Source organism: Dendroctonus ponderosae, unplaced genomic scaffold (genome assembly GCF_020466585.1).
Source record: "Dendroctonus ponderosae isolate FM_Combo_2020 unplaced genomic scaffold, Dpon_F_20191213v2 Dpon_F_20191213_4, whole genome shotgun sequence".
NCBI lineage: Eukaryota > Metazoa > Arthropoda > Insecta > Coleoptera > Curculionidae > Dendroctonus > Dendroctonus ponderosae.
The window spans coordinates 9,311,014-9,334,588 of NW_026018611.1; the positions used below are offsets into that span (position 1 = coordinate 9,311,014).

General features: G+C 32.4%; 4 protein-coding genes and 1 non-coding gene across 11 annotated transcripts in view; 3 read left to right on the forward strand and 2 right to left on the reverse strand.

Annotated features, from left to right (window-relative positions):
• LOC109544223 (glucose dehydrogenase [FAD, quinone]) overlaps positions 1-3,088 on the forward strand; it is a 6,018-nt gene extending 2,930 nt beyond the window's left edge. The window contains exons 7-10 of one of the 2 annotated variants that reach the window (XM_019914293.2): positions 1,271-1,442; positions 1,546-1,722; positions 1,780-1,848; positions 1,942-3,088. In XM_019914293.2, the coding sequence (XP_019769852.2) occupies positions 1,271-1,442; positions 1,546-1,722; positions 1,780-1,848; positions 1,942-2,453 (930 nt within the window). In that variant the 3' untranslated portion in view covers positions 2,454-3,088. Of the gene's footprint in view, positions 1-1,270; positions 1,443-1,545; positions 1,723-1,779 lie in introns of both variants that reach the window. The other variant, XM_019914292.2, reaches the window with a different exon arrangement.
• A 1,647-nt stretch (positions 3,089-4,735) lies between these two features.
• LOC109544220 (glucose dehydrogenase [FAD, quinone]) lies at positions 4,736-11,463 on the forward strand. 2 transcript variants are annotated; one of them, XM_048665773.1, is made up of 13 exons: positions 4,736-5,708; positions 7,565-7,794; positions 8,278-8,417; positions 8,594-8,654; positions 8,712-8,795; positions 8,855-9,094; positions 9,143-9,334; positions 9,472-9,603; positions 9,651-9,731; positions 10,254-10,403; positions 10,456-10,557; positions 10,619-10,853; positions 10,909-11,463. In XM_048665773.1, exons 2-13 carry the CDS (start codon positions 7,590-7,592, stop codon positions 11,150-11,152), a joined length of 1,866 nt encoding a protein of 621 aa, XP_048521730.1. In that variant the 5' UTR covers positions 4,736-5,708; positions 7,565-7,589; the 3' UTR covers positions 11,153-11,463. The 2 variants fall into 2 exon arrangements, with proteins under 2 accessions (XP_048521730.1, XP_019769847.2); XM_019914288.2 differs by having other exon boundaries at positions 4,738-5,708; positions 8,594-8,795.
• A 1,698-nt stretch (positions 11,464-13,161) lies between these two features.
• Positions 13,162-13,245, reverse strand: Trnal-uaa. The gene has a single exon. It is a non-coding gene; the product is annotated as a tRNA-Leu (tRNA).
• A 352-nt stretch (positions 13,246-13,597) lies between these two features.
• On the forward strand, positions 13,598-19,768 carry LOC109544228 (serine/threonine-protein phosphatase 4 catalytic subunit). Of its 5 annotated transcripts, none has more exons than XM_048665780.1 (7): positions 13,598-13,799; positions 14,680-14,835; positions 17,846-17,998; positions 18,052-18,220; positions 18,277-18,408; positions 18,773-18,962; positions 19,015-19,768. In XM_048665780.1, the coding sequence occupies exons 2-7, from the start codon at positions 14,686-14,688 to the stop codon at positions 19,142-19,144; spliced, it is 924 nt and encodes a 307-aa protein (XP_048521737.1). In that variant the 5' UTR covers positions 13,598-13,799; positions 14,680-14,685; the 3' UTR covers positions 19,145-19,768. The 5 variants fall into 5 exon arrangements, with proteins under 5 accessions (XP_048521737.1, XP_048521736.1, XP_019769863.1 ...); XM_048665779.1 differs by having other exon boundaries at positions 13,598-13,794; XM_019914304.2 differs by lacking the exon at positions 13,598-13,799 and adding an exon at positions 14,273-14,602.
• A 1,446-nt stretch (positions 19,769-21,214) lies between these two features.
• On the reverse strand, positions 21,215-23,180 carry LOC109544226. The gene has a single exon (XM_019914295.2). The coding sequence runs from the start codon at positions 23,070-23,072 to the stop codon at positions 21,234-21,236; it is 1,839 nt and encodes a 612-aa protein (XP_019769854.1). The 5' UTR covers positions 23,073-23,180; the 3' UTR covers positions 21,215-21,233.
• Positions 23,181-23,575: the final 395 nt, after the last annotated feature.

Below are 23,575 nucleotides of genomic sequence, written 5' to 3' on the forward strand. Positions count from 1 at the left end.
ATTTAAACAATGAGATTAAGTCAAAGTCACATAACTGACAATTTGCAACGAATTATCAGAGCGAATTTTGATATATTATATTATCCTACTATTGTTACACAATTTACTAACAAACTCTTTTTTAGGTTCATTTAGGTTCTTTTGATAACGATAGCAGAAAATAGCTATCGAAACGTCAAGGTAATTTTTCAAATTAATTTCTCTACTAATTGGAATTTTCTCTTACAGCTTGAGCCTAAGTGTGTCTGTCGCAGGATACCCTCTAGGTGATAGTTCTTGATTACTTTTTGATAAATAATTCCTTCTTATTGCGAAATAGGAGCACTATTTATCAATCTGTAATAAAAGACGTGAGAAAATTCTGTCTTTTTTAAAGACAAAAATTTTTGAGGCGAAATACCCAAAAAGAAGTTTGTAAAAATTTTAAAATGTAGTTATTCTTGTTCTACGTTTAAAAAAGGCTTCAAAACGCGATAAAAACTTAAAGTCGCAGCGCAATATACGTGAAAAACTAAGTGGTATAAAATAGAATAAATATGTATTCCAAATCAAATTTATTCCTGGGTTTCAGTCATTTATTGTCTCTATTTATTAATCAAAATACGTTTTGGTGATGGTGGAAAAATACCTGGAAAATAAATGGAATGAAAACTGATGATGGTGGAAAAATACACCGAAACGTATTTTGATTAATAAATAGAGACAATAAATGACTGAAACCCAGGAGTAAATTTGATTTGGAATTGAAACACAGTCAGGAAAGTATATACAATAAATATGTATACTATACAGGATGAATCTGTATCCTATGGATAATATTGTTTGGGGCCATCTAAAAAAAAACGCTTTTTTGTTCAACGCTCTGTATCTGCCAAAGGATGCCATTCAGGGACAATTTTTCTGAGAGGGGCATTATTCTAACCTGTTCTATTTATTCCGGAAGTTATCAAGATTAAACCTGAAACACCCCGAATATTTAGCTCAGCTAAAAATCGGGGAATGAATCTGAACTGTTTTTTATAGCTAGATTTTCTCATGCACATCCGATGAACATACTCAAAAACAATCTGGCAGCTTTCTCAGGTATCTTAATAATTAAATTGTCATGACCGTAATACAAAGAGCGAAACTTCCAAACATTTATGCATGTTCCGAACATTTAAGAACGACAGTGGCGGACATGAGCAAAAAATCAAATTTATGTTGAAACTATATAGTCCAAAATTACCATCTACTATGTTGTATATCTCTGTATAATGCTAAATTATAGGTGTTGATAGATCCAACCACCAAGACAGCTTATGGAGTTGAAATGATGAGAAATGGACAAACATTTAGTGTGAATGCCAGTAAAGAAGTGATTTTGAGTGCAGGTGTGCTAAATTCGCCTCAACTCCTCATGTTGAGTGGAATTGGTCCAAGAGCTCACTTATCCGAATTAGGTGTGTAATTGCACATTCATTATACCAAACTAAGACTGATTATTGATTATTTCAATCGTGATTATGAACAAATCGAACATTCAATTACGAAACCGTTTTTCAGGCATAAGACCTATAATTGAAGATTTACCTGTAGGACAAAAACTTTATGACCACATAGCATTTGCAGGGATGCTTTTCATAATTAACAAACAAATAGAGCCACGATCACTATTCTATCATCCTTCGTCACTTCTAGACTGGCTTTTTCGAGGAAAAGGTTTTTGGACATCATTGGGAGGTAAAACACAACTCAACTCGTCTCCATCGAACATCTAATAGTAAATAACATTTTAAGGAATTGAAGCTTTGGCATACTTGAGCACTAAAAATGAAACCGTCCCTGACATAGAACTGCTGCTAAATGGTATTGGATCTCTTCAGTTTGATAGAGGCATATTTTCACGACCAGAATTACGAATTACACATAAACTCTACAATGAGTACTTTAAACCCATAGAAAACCAAGACGTGTTTTCAATCATGCCCATGTTGTTACATCCGAGATCTGTTGGATCATTAAAACTCCGTTCCAAAAATCCTGACGATCCGCCTCTTTGCTACGGCAATTACCTGACCGATGTTAATAAAGAAGACTTGGGAGTGTTGATCAAAAGTATTAGAATCATGGAGAAATTGGTGGATTCAGAAAGTTTTAAAGAGCTAGAGGCTCGAGTCTATGACAAAGGGTTGCCAGGATGTGAACATTTTGTTTTTGATTCCGATTCCTACTGGGAATGTGCTATTCGTCACTTGGGAGTGACTTTACATCATCAGATTTCAACGTGCAAAATGGGCAATGGCACAGATGCAGTCGTTGACAATGAATTGAAGGTAAAGGGCGTTAAAAATTTACGAGTAGCTGATACAAGTGTGATACCAATGACCCTAAGTGCTCACACCAGTGCTCCAACTATGATGATAGGTGAGAAAGCAGCTGATATTCTTAAAAACCAATATGGAATTATTTAAATATCAGTCAATTTTTTATTGAATTGGTGCCATTTGTCAATTAAGATTGAAATTTTTATATGAATTTTTCCAACCATTACAAATTTGTTCAACAGCATATTAAATGAAATAACGAATAGGTTTGTTGGCACGCACAAATAGCAATAAATATAAGCCTAAAATGAAGAAGACTTCCGACAAGTTAAAAAGTATGAAGTAACTCGGTAAGTATTCAAATTACCGACCCACTATTAACTATTTTTCATTGAATTTCTGCTTTCTGCTATTTTTTTTTAATTTTATCGAAATGGTTTTGAATGAATGAAGCGATATGAATTTTATTAATTGTTGTTATTATTTATTACTGGTTTAAGTTTTTCAGTTGTTCTAAATACTTATGTTTAAATGTTAAATAAAACAGGGTATTGCCTTTTACCTACAAGCACGACTTGAATGATAACAATAAAGTTCACAGGTTCATTTTTCTTGTTCCTTTGTGTGTCTTTTAAATGAAAATTTCCTGTTTAAATCCTCTTATGTTTTAATATGTTGTAACGTACAGTGGTTCCAGGTGAAACAGTTTGAATGTACAACGTTTGTACTAAGTTTATTTGTATGCAATTTTGTTTTATTTTATTATACAATTTGTTCTCTTCTGTGTCACCATCGTTTTAACAAAGGAAATTCAAGTCATTAGAAATATTGTTCTAACCCATATGCTCCCAAATAAAACCATACGCGACAGGTATTGTTTAGCTAATTATTTATTAGTTGAAACGTAAAATGTTGTCGCTTAAATTAGCTCAGTAGCTTGAAATCAGGAAGTCATGGTGACCAATGCTCTGAATCCCCATGATATCTTATTATGGCATTGTAATAGGATCCTGAATGTATATTTTATTTGAAAAATAACCAAGTAATAGTATCACCTTGTAGTTTAAATAAAAAGCGTTGATAAAAAAACTATAATTAAAAACGTCATTAGAAAAAACAAATTGCTTGTCCTTTAAGTATATCTCTTTTTAAATGTTACGTACTGATATCCGTATCAATTAGTATTTAAGTTACTTAACTATTTCAGTACACTTACAGTTTAACCAACTGCAATCATAAAGGAATTACGTAAAATAAGTAATCGCTAACAAAGAGATGAAACATGTTTTGTACTCATGTAAAATTCGATGTAAGAAAAAAAAACTTAAAGCGAAGTAAAAACCACTAAATCTTGCAGGTACTAATTATATGTTTAATTAACTTTTTTAATCCTTTTCAAAATCCTGGTTGCCATATATGCATTTGAGTTATATATAAAAAGTAATGAAAATGGAGCAGCATTAACAACACACGCAATTTTGATTACGATAATCACGAGATGACTAAATTTTAAAAACCTGACAAAGCCATAAATTCGATACTTACAATTTAATTACCATGGTAACTTTTATTAAATTTTAATGCAAATTAAAAATAAATCAAGTTCTGTAGGTTTTAAATATTACCCAGCAGCAAAATTAAAAAACTAAGAAACACGTAAATATGAAAATGAAACTAGTGGATTTCATGCACTGCTCCAACAGTGATGAACGCAAGAAAACTTCATGTTTTGATTATTTTTAAACAAAATTAGACCAAATTATCAAATATTTTTTGAACTATGTTAATTAAATATGTTTAAAGTACAGATAATTTATTGTTAAAGTTGTCGTTAAGCTAAAATATTTTGTCTTGTTTGTCATAAAGCATGCATGAAATTCAAAAGAACTTATTATTTATTTAAAAATTATTAATTTTGTCAGTTTATTATTACTTACTAACATAATTATCTTGCCAATAAATTTAATATGATGTGGGTTTAAAAACCATAACGCCCAATAAATAAATTATGTTCAAAATAGTTTATAAATTTTGGTTTAACTGGCAGAATGTGAGTACGCAACACATAAGGTATGAGCAAGATCATTATTTAGCTACATCATTATTCAGAGTAATGCAAGTTTTTCTTTCAAATGTAACAAAGAGATATAGACAATTACCAGCATACTGTAATTATAATAATATATGCAATAGATTTAATTTGGATGGATTGAGTCAGCAATTTAAACCTTCACAGAAACATTGATTCACATTTAAGTGCAAAAACGTGTGCTCAGAAGTGAAATTCAATAAAAAACATTTATTTCGTTAATATAAGAGAATCATAAATTATCGATATTTAGATTATTTTAATGTGAGAATCAATCAATTTAATTTGCTTATAAATGGTAGGATGCTTTTATGTTGCGTTAATTAAATTTATATATACCTATATTTACTTATTAGTTTCAAAAATCTTCCAAAGTGATCAAGTGATACATTATTCTGCATTAAACATATGCACTTAAGAATGTTTTGCGAAGATAAAAAAATACTTAATATGAAACGTTAGTCATGTCTTATATGACAATCAATTATACAGTGCAATCAAACAACACTAACATGTTTTCGTTACATAAGTTATTTTTTCATTCATAATAAGTTAATTAACCATAATCACGTTTGTTTAATTATCTTAATTCGCTTTATATACTTGAATATCGAACAGAAGCATTTTTCAACCAAATTCACTATATCCAAGTTTCCAACAGGTTTTATTGAAGAAGTTTGTGCTCAAATATAAATTTGAGAAATATTAGAGCTAGAAGACTACAGATTCTAGCAGAAATTTTCAAAATTCAGTCAAATACACCTTAAATGAAATGCTATAATTGTGTCATAACAAATGAAACTAGCTAATAGCTAATAAATGCACATATTATTTGCTTTGTAATTTATCCTTATTTACTAAATTGTTTTCACCAAGGCTAACTACTGAACACAGTAATAGTAATATTAAGTTAATATCTGCAGACTATTTAGTTCATATGTCTATAAATAAAAGGCATTTTCCCATAAAAGCACATACTTAACAGAACTGACATCTAAATTGCTTTAGGTATCTGAAGAACCATTCGTGTATAGAAAATGTAACAAAAAAAAAACATAATTTTCACACAATAATTGCATAATAGAATATAGATTTTAAATTGAAGAAGGGAGCTAATAGAATCAAGCAACGCTAAATCGGAAAAATGATTGCAACGTCTTTAAACAATTATCAAGGCAGGAGAGTATCAGGAGATAACTGAAAAATATATTATAAATGGAAAAGTGGTTTCAGTGGGGAGTGTATTGCATGTAGAGTGTTTGTGATTGAAATATAGTGCGTAACATACATTAGAAAAATTATCAATATTTCAGGTAAGTCAGTTATAGTTGAAATTGGTAGATTGGTTTCGTATTCATAATTATTGTTCAAGTTAGAAGCGGTGGGAATAGTAGTACAAAAATGAGACAATAACATAGTCACGTTATAATAAGGAAAAACGTATATGTAACATATAGGTGCTAAGATGTTTATGCACCACAAATGAAATTAATTTAATTCTTTTAATAAAATAATTGTCTGGACAAAACGAGATTGTTCCTAAGTGTAATACAGTGTGTTATCTAATCCAACAAAATTCCCAGTAATTTTTCTGAAATAATCGAGTTATATTATATATTTATTTCTCTGTAAGTAAAGTGAAATGTTCTCAATAAACTTGCTAACAGAATCCCGATATTTGTCATAAAATAATTGCAATGAATCTTTGCAACAAACAAAAAGTTAATTTTACTATTTTCGATTAAGGAAATTCTAAAAATAATTTGTATTAAACTAATTTCACCCAATTAACGATAAAAAGTTATTGAAATTATACTTACTGAATTTTCGTATTATAATTAAGTTAGTTTGGGTTAGTTCATATGGTAAACTAAGGCGATAGATCTATAAATGTGTGAATAGTAAGTAAAATAGAGAAAACAGATGCAAGAAACACTAGCCACAAAATAAAACAACGATTTGAGAAAATTACAGTTTATAATAGACCGGCAAAAAACGAATAAAAAGGATCCTAAACCGATTGAACGCATTTTAAAAATAACGACTGATCTTTTGAGAAAGTATTAGCGTTAATTTGCACCAAAAAATCCTCAAAATTTGTAAGTCAATTCACTCCATTTTAACAATATTAGAATGTAGCAAATAAATAGACACTTTACGTAAAAACTTAATTTTTGTTGCTTATGAGATGTGCGTTTAAATGAAATTTGAGTGCATAAAAAATACTTTCAGTATACTATTTTCATAAATCGGTTAAAGGTACATTAGTTTATTGACTTAAAAAGAATATGCATTTGCAAAATATTCGAAAGTTTTTATTGTTTGTTATCTCTTATGGAAAAAATTTAATTGCTTCTTATCTCGTCACTGTTGTACTGACTTCAGTACATTCAACAAATATATTTGTCGCAATTTCGCCAAGTAAAGAAACCGCATAGATTTTATACCATACTATAACAATACCAAAACAAATTAATTTACCGAGACAATAAAATGTGTTTTTTTTTTCCTTTTTTCCTACAAATGTGATGTTCTCATATTTTTCAAGCTAAGAAAATGGCCCGACAAGATGTCATACAAGACCAATTCCAATTAGATTAATTTACCGAAAGCAATAAAGTGTATTATTTTGCCAGAAGAAATAGAACAAAGTCCTTCAMTCGCATTCCGCAACTGATATGATTGTGAAATATTAAAATATATATAAATAATCTTTATTTCCTCCAGAAAAAGGCTATCGTCCCAATCGGTCTTTCTGCCCTATTAAAATATATTAATCTATTATTTCATAAAAATGTTATACAATTAAAAACTGAAGATAAAAACAAAAGATTAAAATAAGTACATCGGAACAATTTAATAATCCATCTGAAAAGTACTTACATATGCTCTCTCTACTTACATAAGTTTAACAACAAACTCTCTTTCGTCAAGTAGAAGAGTATTCTTACCTAAAACAAAAGAAAATAATTGTAACAAAGTTTTCATTCCAAACATTCATCGTGAAAGATAAAATTTTACGAGAGGATTTACACCAGTAACCAATCAAATTAATAAAGAAAAACTGGACAAGAAAAACAAACCCTAATGTCAACACCCAGTAAAAGATTAACATAAAACATCAGTACATTTTCTAAAGTGACTTTGCCCCCAAAATTTATTGTTTTAGGTTGATGGTACCTGCCTGAAACATTATGAGAATTAGCATTTTTACTTTAGTCATTCTTCTATATACCGAAAAAAGTCAACCATGCTGGGCCAATGACGTCGTCAATAATCTACTTACTTATTCCGTGAATATTGCTAATGAAATAAGCAGACAATTTAGGCTGCTTAATGAAGGGCAGGATTTTAATCAATGGTTCGCATCTAAACCATGGAATATCAAAGAGACTGCAGGTAACACACTTAGTAGCATTAAATGGGTTAAATTGACCATTAAAAATCAGTATCCATTAATGGAAATGTCACACAAAACCTGATACAGAATAATTTTTATGGTATTAGGTAAAGCCATGTTGCACATAAGTTTTTTATGGCTGAGGCGAATTTGTATTTTATAAACCTTATGGTTGAATATTTCGCCTCAAAAGTTAGTGTCTTTTGAAGAGACGATTTTCTCAGGTATTACCTTCGTTCTTTAAATGGAAGTAAGAGAAGTCGTCATCAATTCGCACTAGAACAGTTGAAAAATATATCTTTTTAAAGACTCAAAATTTGTAAGGAGAAATTCCCAACAAAAAGCTTTTTAATCTTCAAAGCATTCAAAACTGAGAGAAAAACACGAAAAACAACTTTTCTACGATAGAATAAGTATGCCAGGCAACTCTAGTTTGCTGTAATCTATGGACTTTATTACATTTAATGAATGTTGGACTTTAGGTAAGAAATACGACTTTATCATTGTCGGATCTGGAGCAGCTGGATCAGTAATAGCCAACCGACTATCAGAAGTAGAAAAATGGAATATTTTGATACTGGAAACGGGAATTCCCGAGACGGAAATAATGAAAATACCATCCGTAAGTAGCTAGCAATAAAATTAAACATTTTACAGTGTGGTAAAAATACTATCAAAATGAATAGTTAAAATATTTTGCAGAAAAAATAAAGAAAAAATAAATCAACATATTAATGTTCTGTTCAAACACGACAAATTTGCGTTTTCACATATAAAAACGCCCCTTACTTCTTTCAGTTCGCCCCCATGTCTCAGTTTTCGCCTTACAATTGGGGATATTTCACGGAATACCAAGAAGGTAATTTTTTCGGACTAAATCGGAACCGAATGAGGTGGCCTAGAGGTAGAGCTTTAGGTGGTTCCAGCACTATAAATTATATGATTTATACCAGAGGAAATCGATGGGACTACGATAAGTGGGCTGAAGCTGGTAACCAGGGTACGATAATTAACATGTAGGTATCAATAAAACGTATAAAAAAACTGGAATATCTATAGGATGGGCGTACAACGATGTCCTTCCATATTTCATTAAGTCTGAGAAAGCTCGAAATCTTACTGACTACAATCCAGAATTGCATGGAAACCACGGTCTCCTGTCTGTTGAAAATGTCTACAAGACAAAACTTTTAGATGCATTTATTGAAGCTGGTGCTGAATTGGGCCTGGAGTTGATTGACTACAACGCAAATTTGAAGTCATTTGGAGTTAGCAGATTACAAGCAACAGTCAAAAGAGGTATTAGTGTGAAGAACTATTACAATTTCATTACAATTTGCACTTTAGGGCGAAGGCACAGTGTAGCCTCAGCTTTTCTATGGCCTGCAAGAAACAGAGCAAATCTAGACATAATCATCGACGCACATGTCACCAAAGTACTGATTAATCCTACAACGAAAGCAGCTTACGGAGTAACCTATTCAAAAAATGGTCAGAAATACTCAGTGTTTGCAAAAAAGGAAGTAATCCTATCGGCTGGTAAGAAACACTGAGTTCCAGCTCCAATTAATTAATTCTTGTAATATGCATACGTACACCTATTCCTAGTTCGCATTGTTTACTGTTTGATATTTTAAATTCTATATACCTTTATCCCTAGTTTTTTATATTTGTAGGCACGTTTAATTCGCCACAACTGTTGATGTTGTCAGGAATTGGCCCGAAAGACCATCTGGAGAAATTAGGCATTAAAGTTTTAGAAGACTTACCAGTAGGAAGAAATTTACAGGATCATATCGCATTTCCAGGTATTAGCTGGTGCAATAATTTACATTTTGCTTAAACTGATTTTCAGGCCTCACCTTTGAAATAGATCAAGCTGTCGATTTAAACATACGTGAGACCATTCAGCAAATATCAGAATTTATAGATAACGGTAAGAGTTGAATTATTAAGCAGTTTTTACAGTCACATAGGAAGTATCCTACATAGCAGAAAATTTGCATTTATGAAAAAAATATATTTTAAGGCGAACCAAATTTTACAAATAATTTCGCTGGTGAAGTACAAAGTAGCAAGGCATTTCACAGATGCACTTGTGATTTCAAATGTTTAATTCTCCTGATTGGGGTCGCGAAACATCACAGGATTTTTAACAGGAAACTTAGATAAACATCGCAGCTTTCAAATCAGAAAGATTAAAGTAACGTTCGAAATTAAAATCGAGTTGCCAAGTGCTCAATAAGGATGAACATCCTTTGTTGTAATGCTATATGTAAATTATTGCATACAAATTAAAATATAGTTGATGTAAAGTTAACTTTCGGTCGCACGCATTGACTTTTCAAGATTAACTTTTTCTTTCAATTAATACCGAAATAATTGAGTGCAAATACTGATACAATTAGTAACTAGGATAAAATATTATTTACTTTTCACGTGTCTGTACTCATTTAAGGAACTGGACTATTAACAAGTTTAGGAGGTTCCGAAGGGATTGGATTTATAAAAACCGCTGTGGCAGATTATCCAGAAGATTATCCCGACATGGAATTGCTTTTTATAGGTGGAACTTTGGCAAGTGACTATGGACTCTCTACATATAGAGGTAGATGTGACTTGAATATCGAAATACAGCTCAACGGAATTAATTCCTTCAGGCATGAATATCAAAGATGAAGTATTCGACAGCGTATTCAGGCCATTATTCGACAAACACGCATGGACTATATTTCCGATGTTGCTTCATCCCAAATCAGTAGGTCTGTAAAATGTTGCTACTGTTAAATATTGGAACTGTGTTTATCTTAATTCGGTGATTAGGTTACATGGAATTGAAATCCAAGGACCCATTCGACTACCCCAGGTTTTTCGGAAATTACTTTACGGATCCAGAAAATCATGACTTAAATACATTTGTGGAAGTTATAAGAATTATTCAGCGATTTTCAAACACCACCGCGTTCCAGAATTTCGGATCCAAACTAAATCATCGCTCAATGTTTGGTTGCGAGCATGAAACATTTGATAGTAATCGTTACTGGATATGCTGCCTGAGGTATAAAAAAACTTAACTTCACTTTAAAAGTGGAGAATAAAAATAATTGTTCCAGATCAATTAGTATTACTCTGCACCACCAAGTAGGCACAGCAAAAATGGGCCCTTCAGAAGACAGCACAACTGTAGTAAACCCAAATCTACAAGTACATGGAATTAAAAATTTGAGGGTGGCAGATTGCAGTATTATCCCTAGAGCAGTAGGAGCGCACACTAATGCTCCTTCAATAATGGTGGGAGAAAAAGCTAGTGATATTATTAAAGACTACTGGGAAGAACTTCAAAATTCTGAATTATAGTTTGCAAATGCTGAAGACCGCGTTTTTCAAGACAAACCTGTATTTGTGTAGAAAATTATTTTTTACCAAAGTCTAATCTTCAGAAAATCTGATATAATTCAATAAAAATATCTTCAAAAAACAGATCCGTTTAGAAGTAAATCAAATTTAATATACTGGCTAACAAGAAAGCTTCTCCCTTTAGCGCAATTAGGTGAGTTTTGAATTAGCAAGCAAACTTCGAAGAAGCTTGATATTTAACCAACTGTTCACGAGTAGTTAATCTCACATTTTGAAGCTGATTGTATTTGCAATAAAAACATTTAAGAAAATCAATGTTTTCCATGATTATGCGATTTGATTATTTGTGCAGACTAAAAATAAATTATTCGTGTATAATAATAAAACACCCTGCATATTGTTCGATGCTTACCTATATTGCGTTAGCTGGATAAATGTCATTAACGGCCGATTTTTTTTCCAAACGTTCAAGAATCGGTTCAATATATTTGCAAAGCTTTTTTGGGAAAACTAATTGTTTTCTAAATTATTTCTTTACAGTTACAGTTTTCTTATATAAGTAATAATGAATAAAAAATATAAGGCAGACGTCAACTATAGTCAAATGCATAAAATATCTACTAAACCCTGCATTTTGCCGTCGAAAGTCTGCCGACAAACAAGATGAAACGAAGTCAAAGAACGGTGTATTTAATAAGCCTATTTACAAAGTTTAAATTAGTAAATTTTTTACTACAAAAATGTAATAAGCATAATATTTTTCAAATATTGTAACTTTTATTTATATGACTTTTGATGTTAATGCGGAAATCCTGCAGGATTAGCCGCCTTTGTTATCAGCATTTGCTTGAAATAGAATTGTACATATTAAAAGCTTTACAGTTTCACTAACTTCGGCTGAACTGAAATTAGAAACAAAATTTTTTCTACAATTTTTCGAATAAATATTATAAAAACAGTTGTCCAATAGATTTAATTCGACTGATTTCTGCACTATTTTCGGTTTTGAAATGGAGCTCATTACAAAGATGGTATAATCAGGTACAAAAAGATGTGATTTTGGCGTTTGAAGATGCAGAACATTTCTATTAACCCAGCAGCGACAAAGATAATTAATGTAATGAATTGATGAATTGAAACAAGAAATATAAATAATAAATTTACAAATAGATCAACAACAATATACTTAATATGTTGAGTGTTTTTAACGTTTCAACACCAAGTTGATGCCAGTCACAAATTCAATGAATACGATTGAATTCATAAGTGGAAGATAAAGAGGAATAAGCGAAATGTACCAGGGTGTTCGAAGGGTAAGGTAAAGTAAGTTTACGCTTTGCCGCTACTTTTAATTGACAATTATACACGATGTGTCATTAAAGTTGCAGCACAAAGAAAAAGTGTTTCTACTAACCAAATGCTCCTACTTTATTTTTGATTTCCTATCGAAATTTTTACTTTTTGATAGGTTAAATATTAGCGAAGATTAGATGATTTTTGTTCATTCAGTTTAAGCGATAAAAAATCCCATATGATAAATAGGCAATTTCCTTCTACACCTGCATACATCAAATTGCCTTGCGCCTTTTACCGCGATATAATAGTGAAGTAAAAAACATGACCGAAGACCATCCATTTCGTACCATGTTTTTCTTTTCTTTCGCTACTTTGAAAAGGGTTGGTTTCATCGAGAAAATGAACGGGATTAAAAAGTCGGGACTTTTCTTGACTAAGATAACAATTTAAGAAAAGATATGGGACATTTTAGAAACATTAAAATACATATAACCACACTTGAGACTATAAGCAGTCACACAGAGTTTTGATTTTTAAATCTATGTCATTTTCTTGGCGCCACCAACCGTTTTTCTTCGAGTAGGAAAATTTTCCCACGCAAAATACCTCACACTTAATTACTCAAAAAATCTTAAATTTGCCAGCATAAAAATATTGGAATTCACCTTTAGTGATATGAAAAATACGTCCATATAAATTTCACGAAAAAGAATTGTCAGATGTGGGGTTCGAACCCACGCTCCCTTTCGAGAACCAGAGCTTAAATCTGGCGCCTTAGACCGCTCGGCCAATCTGACATGTTAATAGTAAGAGCAACAATGTGTAATTGTAACTGCAAATGCATACTACCAATAAATACGACGCATTTACATTTAATAAAAAACAATAATAATAAAACACGTGTATGTTTGAACCTTTCAAGGGGCAGGTTAGTACAGAGTTTTTAATACATTTAGTTATGTCGGTGTTTATTGCGATAACGAGTTAAAAATAATGACATTCTCCTTCTATCAACGAGAATTGCTAAAAATTATTGTAAATACTGGACATTTCTTGAAAACAGTTGCTCAGTGGCGTCACGTGACGTAATCATTACGTAATTATAAAAACAAGACGCCATAGTAAATAAACATCTGATAGTCAACAGTAGATCGTCGCTTGTACCATAACCCTATATTTTAAGTGCATTTAAATTGAAATCTATTGAAAATCCACAGGGACCGACTGGAAGCGATGTAATGATGCAATTAATGGCAACGATAAACAACAAAGTGACTCATAAGTGGCTCAATTGCAATTAAAATGATCCCGTAACTGGATAAACCACACATAAAGGCCGATACAGGGTAATGTAAGCAGACAGCCAATTGCGATATTGCTAAAACCAGAAAACGTGAGGGTTTCAATAACTTAACTAGTGGGGTTGATAAATTTCCTGAAAACTGACCTGAAACAATTAGGGCTTCGTTAGGGCCGACCGTATGAATGTTTCCCATTATCAGTCTTGGCAGCTGCAACACAAACACAACACTTTTACTCAGAAAAACAGCAAAAATTGTGAAATTCTGGCAGAGAACCGACACTGACAATCGCAAAATATTTTTCACCGGAAAATGACAGTCTCAAGTAGGAACGCAGTCGCGATAGTTAAATATCAAATTTCTTTAAATGATTAAGTAATGACGTCTTTTTTCTAAGATTTATTTACACTAATCAATATACGTATATTTGGGGGACAGAAAAAAGGTGCTAAACCCCTGGACATAAATTTTACATTACAATCTGCAATATATCGATTACGTTTCAATAGAGATGAAATATGGAAGTGCAGTGACGCCAATAACAGCCGGCGTCGCGCTCAATCTCAGACATACGAAGCAGGCGTCGTTTCAGTATTCTAGTTCAAAGACAGTAAAAATTGTTGGTCTGAGCTTGTATCAGTCAAGTGGGGGCTTTTAATAGATGTTGTGTTTGCTTCAAGGGTCCAAAACGTAAGAAATCTCATACATTTTATTAGAAATATTGCATTGTTTTTTCCCAATGAGTGTTCAATATCCTAAGAATACCTCTAGCAATATATAACCAACGTTTCAACTTGCTAAAGTGGATTGTGTGGCATAGTTCAAACTAACCTCAAACATCCATACAGTTCTAGTAAGCATTTTAGAACTTATTGTTTACTAACATTTCTAGGCTTCTTACACGTAAGTTAACGAAAATCTGCATTCCAGGCCAAAATGACTGATATAAGTGACTTGGACCGGCAAATAGAACAACTGAAGAGATGTGAGATTATCAAAGAATCCGAAGTGAAGGCTCTTTGTGCTAAAGCCAGGGAAATCCTCGTGGAAGAGAGTAATGTACAAAGGGTGGATCCTCCAGTTACTGTAAGTAATTAGCATTCTCGTTCCTAGCAGATTTCAATTTAGTTAAGGCTATTTAGGTAATTGGCAAGTTGTGCAATCGGTAAAAAGTAAGTACATTTTGCAACAAAAATAGCTTCAATTTTCAAAGATTTTGCATTATCCACCACTGGGCTTGATTTCATCAACACTTCATAAGTGTCCCAAAAGAATCAATGTGTTCGTCGAATAATTACAAGGTTGTAGTGTAAGGACAAAATGACAACCTGACCCATCTAACAATGAGTAGTGAAGCCTCTTAAAAATGTGTAGTCAAGGTGAACGAAAACGGGTGAAAATCGGGGGTGAAAATGGATAACATGCTTTCGAAGTTCATAGTGGTCTTAAGCATTGGAGCATTTAAGCAAGAAGAGTGGTGACAACGCAGTCACCACTCTTCTTCAACCAAATCAAAGAGCGAAGGAATTTTAAACAGAACTCCTAACAAACAGATACCCCAAACTACCGCTATCCTACGCGGATGAGATTGACCTCATCGAAAACTTCGTGAGTTAAAGAGATATTCAGCAGGGTTGAAACGAAGACTAACAAATTAGGACTGAGAGTGAATGAGGAGAACTATCTGTGCGTCAACAAAAGTAACTGGAGAGGCAGAATAGGACACAACGTAACAATGGACAGCTATAACTATAACAGCTATAACTAACTAAGAAAGGGTGGGGTGTGTCAAATTCCTTGGTGCAACCATTACCTAAGACAAAAGGAAGAATACAGGCAGCCAATCGATGAATAATACTAAATACTACTCAAACGAGCATCAAAAATCAAAGCCTACAATACCATTTCAGACCGGTACTCATATGGATTCGGATAATCGAAATTTAGAATTCAGAATAGAATAGAATGTAGAATATTTAGGTCATAATATTTAAGTGGTCGCTTTATTTCGGCTCTATATTTTAGAAAAATTAGAATTTCAAATAGTGAAATACTAAACGATTGTAGTTTTCATGTCTAATCCATACATCTTGATTTAATAATGATATTATTGAGACCAAATTTCAGGACTGATTTCAGAATGCAGTTTACAAAAGAATATATTAAACAGGCTGAAACATGTCAGACTTGATTAACATCAAGTGATTTAAATCGCTGTAATTTTAAAGCTAAAATCATGATTTAATTGCGTTTTAAAACGTGTATTCATTTCTTGCTGTTCATTACAAATGTCACGATATTGTGGTGTTTCTTCATGTTTTAAGTCGTCCTACACCCTTATGTATTAGGATCTGAATTTTTTACATTAAAGTGCTATATACTTTATATTGTGATTTCACTTTCATGTAATGTCCAAAAACATTTCAAATATATCTATACTACCACCTTCCTTAAGTTACACCCCTTTGAATAACTACTAACGAAATATGATATACAGGGTTATTGATTGAACTTTGGCCACCCCGTTTTTGCATCTAATTTGAAATTTAGAGRAAAATGTTAAATACAAAAGTTGTAGATATTAACGTCTAGTTTATTTTAAGATAATGCCAATTGATACAGGATGTTTCAAATTCTAGTGACAGACCAAACTTACCCTTTTTTTAATGGAATGCCGTACTTTTTATTGCATATTCGAGCTATTCGTAAAATTGTAGGCCCCTTCGGTATAAATGTTCTCTAGTGATTTTCAACTGTTTTTGAGTTAATAAACAACATTGGACTTGGTCACGCTAAAAATGTATGTTTGGTCTGCCACAAGAATTTGAAACACCTTGTCTCAATTGGTATTATTTTAAAAGAAACTAGACGTTAATATCTACAACTTTTGTATTTAACATTTTTCTCTAAATTTCAAATGAGATGCAAAAACGGGGTGCCAATGTTCAATCAATATTGGTTATTAAGTCAAAAACAGTTGAAAATAATTATAGAACATTTATATCGAAGGCCTAGAGTTGTGCGAATAGTTCGAATATGCAATAAAAAGTACGGCATTCAATTTAAAAAAAGGTAAGTTTGGTCTGCCACTTGAATTTGAGACATCCTGTATCAATTGGTATTATCTTAAAATAAACTAAACAGACAGTTAATATCTACAGCTTTTGTATTTAACATTTTTCTATAAATTTCAAATTATATGCAAAATTGGAGTGGCCAAAGTTCAAACAATAACAATAAATTAGGTAAAAATCGGCAAAGAAACAAGTCCCAAAACAAATTTTCTACTAAAATTTCGGCAAGCGTGTTCTGACAAATATTTATGCTTTAATTTGTACTCTATTTTTCAGACTTACGTCTTAATACTCAAGAATATTACCTTAGTAATTTGCATTTAAGCCAGACTAAGCTAGAATGTTTAATTGAAAGCGAGATGTTTAAAATGATTATGAAAATAAAAATTAAATGTTACTTTTATGTGAATAATTATTTTTTACATTATTCTCTGAACGATTTGTCCAAAAATTAATTATGAAGTTATGAAGACACTTTTTCAGTCCAAAATAATTGCAATTTTTTTGCCAAGGCCTTCACATACAAGAAGTGAAATTGATGTGAAACTGTGTGAAAATGAAGAAGGGCATCTTTGTTTTTCTTGTTAGGATGAATCGCATTTAAGGATATTAAGTTTTTATAAACCAATTCACATTTACATGGACATTAAAACGCATGTCACAACTGTAACAGTAGTCATATTTTTATTTCATTATGGTTTTAAGTACGGAAAAGAATCACCAGTGAGGTTTACCCAATTTCCTAAATCTTTTACGGTTAAATATTACCACCAGTAGTTGGCGGACTATGCAAAACTAAATTCAAACAATTTAAAGCAAAATAAAGATAATTTATTAAAATCACCGATTCCCTAATTCATGATTGTTAGAAAGACATGTTTACAAAATTATGTCAAATTTATGTAATAATAGTTCTTTTAGATTTTAATGGATAAAGATAATGTGTAACTTATTTTTTTCATTTTTATTTCACATAGATATTTGAGCTGGACAATTCAGTTGTATTTTTTTTTTAATTTTAGGTCTGTGGAGATATCCATGGTCAGTTTTACGATCTAAAGGAATTATTTAAAGTCGGAGGAGATGTGCCGGAAACCAACTATCTTTTTATGGGCGACTTTGTTGACAGAGGATTCTACAGCGTTGAAACGTTCTTACTGTTATTGGCTCTCAAAGTATGTCGCTCAGTTTGGGATAAATCGAAATTAAATATTGTAAAATTTCACAGGTTCGATACCCAGATCGAATAACACTTATCAGAGGAAATCATGAATCTAGACAAATTACACAAGTATATGGTTTCTATGATGAATGCCTTAGAAAATATGGATCGCTAGCCGTTTGGCGTTATTGCACCGAAATATTTGATTATTTGTCTCTGTCGGCTATTATAGATGGTGGGTTTTCCAAATTTGAGTGCGGATTGTTATTTATCCGTTCTATCTTTGTTTAGGTAAAATATTTTGCGTTCATGGAGGCCTTTCCCCATCAATCCAAACCTTGGACCAAATTAGGGTTATAGACAGAAAACAAGAGGTACCACATGATGGTCCCATGTGCGATTTGCTATGGAGTGATCCTGAAGGTAATAATAAACTACTACCCTATTTTGATAATTTTATTACTATATGTATATGCAGTTTATTGGTAAATACAATGCTGCGATGATGAATCGAGGTATCCTACTTTTGCGAGAGAAAATGCTTTCGAACGCAAATGTTACAAAAACATCTGCTTAACGCTGTTCAAATGTTTTCTTTTATTTTGTTGAACCGAATTCATAATTGTAAAATCGTCTGTAGTAAAATTAGAAACACCTAAAAGTGTTTCTTATATAAAATTTAAAAAGAGGTGGACTTTGAGCTGCTTTAATCGTGGTCACATTTGCTTAAGGTATATTACGTATAGCTTTCTATATAATATTAATAATATTAGTGATTTTATTCTAGATACTCAAGGATGGGGAGTGTCGCCCAGAGGGGCTGGTTACCTATTTGGATCTGATGCGGTAGCCCAATTTAATGACGCAAACGATATTGATATGATCTGCCGAGCGCACCAACTGGTAATGGAAGGTTATAAATGGCACTTCAATCAGACAGTATTAACCGTATGGTCTGCTCCTAACTATTGCTACAGGTATACTCTCAACTAGTTTTCTATTCAGAAAATGTTTATCACATTTTTTTAGGTGCGGAAATGTAGCAGCAATATTAGAGCTTAACGAACATTTGCAACGGGACTTTACGATATTTGAAGCAGCCCCTCAGGAAACACGGGGCATCCCGTCAAAAAAACCCCAGGCAGACTATTTCTTGTAATTCTTATTATGGCTCCAATTGCGATTTTCTGACATTGCTTAGTCGGCATTAATAATGTATAAGGTTACTTTTTTCTATTGTTGAAATATTTGTTAAGAGCAAGACATTAATTGTGAAAGAACCTGCAGCAAGGTCTGATCTCAAATTAAGAAAATATTCAGAAAACATTTTTAAATTTTTTGCAGCCCAGTATTGAAATAAAAGGTGATCTGGAAGATTTATTTAAAACCATATAAAAACAAGCTGATATATAAGTTCAATTTCTGAGAGGTTTTTGTTTATATTCTGATATTTAGTAGTTCACCGTTTCATTTTTCCAAAAATGTATTGCCGACAACTATTTTATTCATTTTATCCTATTATTTTTTTATAAATTGAATAAAAAAGGCGAATGCAGTAGGAACCAAATTAATTTAATCGGGTTATATGCGCAAGTACAAAATGGATATTGAAATAATTCGTACTTTAAAGTTAACTATACATCTGTTAAACCTTTCTTAATAGTAAAATATAACCTCAGTTCATTGAAATGCTAATGTAAAAATTGATTAAAATGATTATGCTTTACAATTTTTTTCACCAATGTAAACCAGAACTGCCAAATAAATTGTTTTTAATTATGCACTTTAATTCTTTTGACACTAAGGTTCAGCTAAATCCTAGCAGGAGCAAAAAATACAGGGTGTTTCTAATTACGTGGCAATCTCTCGAGAGCATAGAGGGGAGGTCAAAAGAATACGGTTGGTTAATATACAAAAACATTATTAGCGGGCCAAACTGGAGATCTCGGCCCTCGTATTCGCAGGTGCAAAACATATCATTGAACTAATCCGTACCTTAAAGTTACATAATGAAATATTGTAACATTAGTTCATGTCGGCGTGGTGAATAGACGTACAGGCTAGTAACCTGTAGGTCTGTGATTCAAGTCCCTCACGCCCATGAATTTAAAAAAAATGTAGAACTAGCAGATTCCCTATGGTTTAAGTAAACACTGATTGGTTGTGCAATCGGCAATAATTTCGCTACTACTCTTGCCTAGATGTTTTAAACTTTGTAACGCATTCAATTGATTTCTTAATGCTTCCTCTATTTTCTCGTCCTTTGGTGAGATGCGCTGGAACGCTACATACATGACTTTTCAGTTTATAGTAGCTTAAGAGATACAGGTAGATGGTTAAAAATGTTGAATTAATGAAGTAGTTTTTTTTCGCAATACATGAATGCTCTCTCAAGCAGGACTCTCATAATCGAAATTTTAGTAGCTGTATTATGTTCTGGGACAAAGCTACATATACAATACAAGAAATGCCTTCTCTTGTAAAGATTGAATTCACATGATATACATGTATGTAATGAGGAAAATCCACACCCCTTAATAGAAACTCAACATCAGCAGAGTTTATGGTGAATGTATCAGTCAGTATCATAGGAAATAATTTAATTGCTCCTTGTTTTGCTGGAAAAGACGCACTGGTGATGCAAATAATACGAAACTGTCGTGAGATCCGTCCAAATCGTTGAATGTGATTCAAAGTCTAAGGAAAAGATGTATAAGTGCGAAGGGCTCATAATGAACATTTACCAAAAAAAAGTTTTTTAACTCATTCTCGTTTAAATTAATTCCTGCAGAGCGAATGAATTTATCTTTGAAACAGTTCGATTTATCGAAATGAATGAAATTTCCTATTTTTGTGTAAATATGTCCAGTCTCCAGCAGTTATGTGTAGCTGATATTAATGGCACCTGCTAAAATTTAAACTAATTACGCGCTTGGGCCACTCCCTTCCTGTTTTTAAGGGCTTTCGGATCGGTTTGCATGAAAAACATTTTGCCAAAAAATTATGAGAATCTACGAAGTCGTTCAGAAATTAGAACTCGAAATGTAAGTTTCGAGGCGAGTTACCTCCATTAGGGGAGCGCTAAGAATTTTTTACATGAACAACAATTAGAGATTGTAACGTGCTTAAAGGACACCCTGTATATTTAACTTAGTATAATGTTTGTTAGTGTCCTTTCTAGCAACGTACCCATCAAATTTGAGAAAATGTTCAAATAAAACTTAATATATTCAATAAAAGTTTATTTATTACCCTAAATAATGATTCACATTTTGTATTTTAAAGAAGCTATTTGGTGATCGACCGTTAGCATATTTGTTTCCTTTTGCTTCCGCCTCAAATTTCGCCAATACTGATGCTACAGATTTTAAGCTCTGTAATGCATCTTGTTGGTCAACTATGGTGTTTCTACATTTTACTAATGCTTCTTCAACCATCTCGTCCTTTGATACAATAAACTTTTGGTAGTTGGAATCCACGAGCAAACACGTCCATTTGGTTATGCATTTCTCGGTTTTAAACGAGTTTAATTTAGGCAAATCATGCCCATATTCAGAGAACTGGTAAACTAAGTATTGCATAAGAATGCTGGCTTGTTCTATGGATAAACAGCTTCTTAAGTGAGGCAACATGTGAAGGTTGCTAAACTGCCGGATTAGGAGTTTATCTAAAAGAAGTGCCCTTCCATGAGGCATCATTTTTGGTGGCAAATTAATCAAGTTTTGGCTATTAAACTTAGGGAACAACTTTTGATGACACGAAAGAACAAACTGCAGAATTTTCGCTAAGTACGCTTCTTTAATATCCGTGAAATAATTTAAGATGTCTTCTAGCAATCTTATGTTTTTTTCTTCTAAAATATCTTCTATAATATGTTGAGTTATGAGGTTTTCTGGCAAGCCCTCTTTTAACATTTCGTCCAGTCGATTTTTCAAATTTGGTGAAATTTGCTTTTGTTTTGTTTTTTCTACTTTAAATTTCTTGTTTTTCTTTATACTTTTATCTCCTTCTGAATTCCATTCAGCAACATGAAAATCGGTAACAAAAGCGATGTCGCTATCGATTTTATTTTGAATTGGCTTATGTGTGCCAATCAAAGACACTAACTGTTCTGTTTCTAAGCAAAATGGCACTACTATTAGATTTTGTCCTATTGGTAGCAAAATCGAATTAAAAGTTTTCCATATTTTTGCCTCATCGGTGTACAACTTATGCACTTGTTTCGATTGGGTTACTTTAAACTGAGTGTTGTAGATAAGAAGAATTGCCCCCTCCTCATTGGGATCCGCACCATAAATCGCTATGTACTTTTCATCCAATGGTAACACTTTAACAAAGTGATTTGTAGAAATATTTTCCAGCACGATGAAAGTCTCTCCAACTGGAGATTGTCCTTCTTTCTGTTGCTTCGATAATTCCTTGGAGTAAATTTTGCCGTCACTCCACACAGAAAGCAAACTAACTTGATTTGAACTTGCAAATAATTCCAATCCTTTTAAGCTGGCACTTTCAACTTTCAAGGGATACTTGGAAAAGGTGTTTTTAGAGTCATTGAGCACTGTCCAGTAGAACATAAATCCTGTGGCATCGTTCACAAGAAAACCAAAATACAGATCTTCGTTTACAGAGGTGTAGCAAATAGAAGCAATATCCTTGTCCTCAATTATTACGGCTGGGGTGAAAGTCTTCCTGTTTTCTAATAGCTCACTCAATGGATACACTGATCCAGATTTGAACATTACAAATGTGGTTTCTTTGTGAGTAATGATTGTATGGATTGCTTGCTGGAATTTATATTTTTTTAGTTTATCCAGAGTTTCTATGTCGTCAGCCCACGTGCGGATGCACGTTTGATTGAATACTGCAACGTACATATTTAAGTTTCGATCATAATGAACTGCTGAGCTGAATTTGTCTTTAGTTCTCCAACTATTCAATTGCTTTTGATCGGATAACCGAAACTTAATAGCGATGTTTCTGCCTAATGTTGCAATTACAACACCTTTCTCACTGTCCTCAGTTATCCCCAGGAGAGTCTTGATGTCAATTAGGGGACATAAACGGTAATAGGATAGTAATTTCGCCATATTTGCACTAAGCACGAGCACAGAGCACAAATATTACACGAGGTAAACTTTTCCGCTTTATTTACGAATACATAACCTAACAAATTTGACGGACTTTAGGTTTCAATATGAAGTTGCACCGAAGAAGAGGAGGTATATTAGTTCCAGCGTCTTTGGTTACAGCCACGTTCCACCGTGAAAATATAAATACATATCGGATCCTACAATCCATTTAGGCGTTGCTTCGCAGTTATAATAAAAATTTATTATTTTATAATTTTTTTAAAATCTTACAGAATGTTTTTGCTTGTTTGAAAAATATCCCAATACAGAAATTTCAAACAAAATGTTATTCAAAAAACACTTTATTCAACTAGTTATTCAATATTATGCCATTATGGATATATTATAGAATTACTTATTATCAGTTATTTTAGTTTAGTAAAGTATGTAGCATTCGGTGAAATAAGCGGTTTTACTTACCGTCGACAAGTAAAAAATAACGTAATAATTAAATTATTATT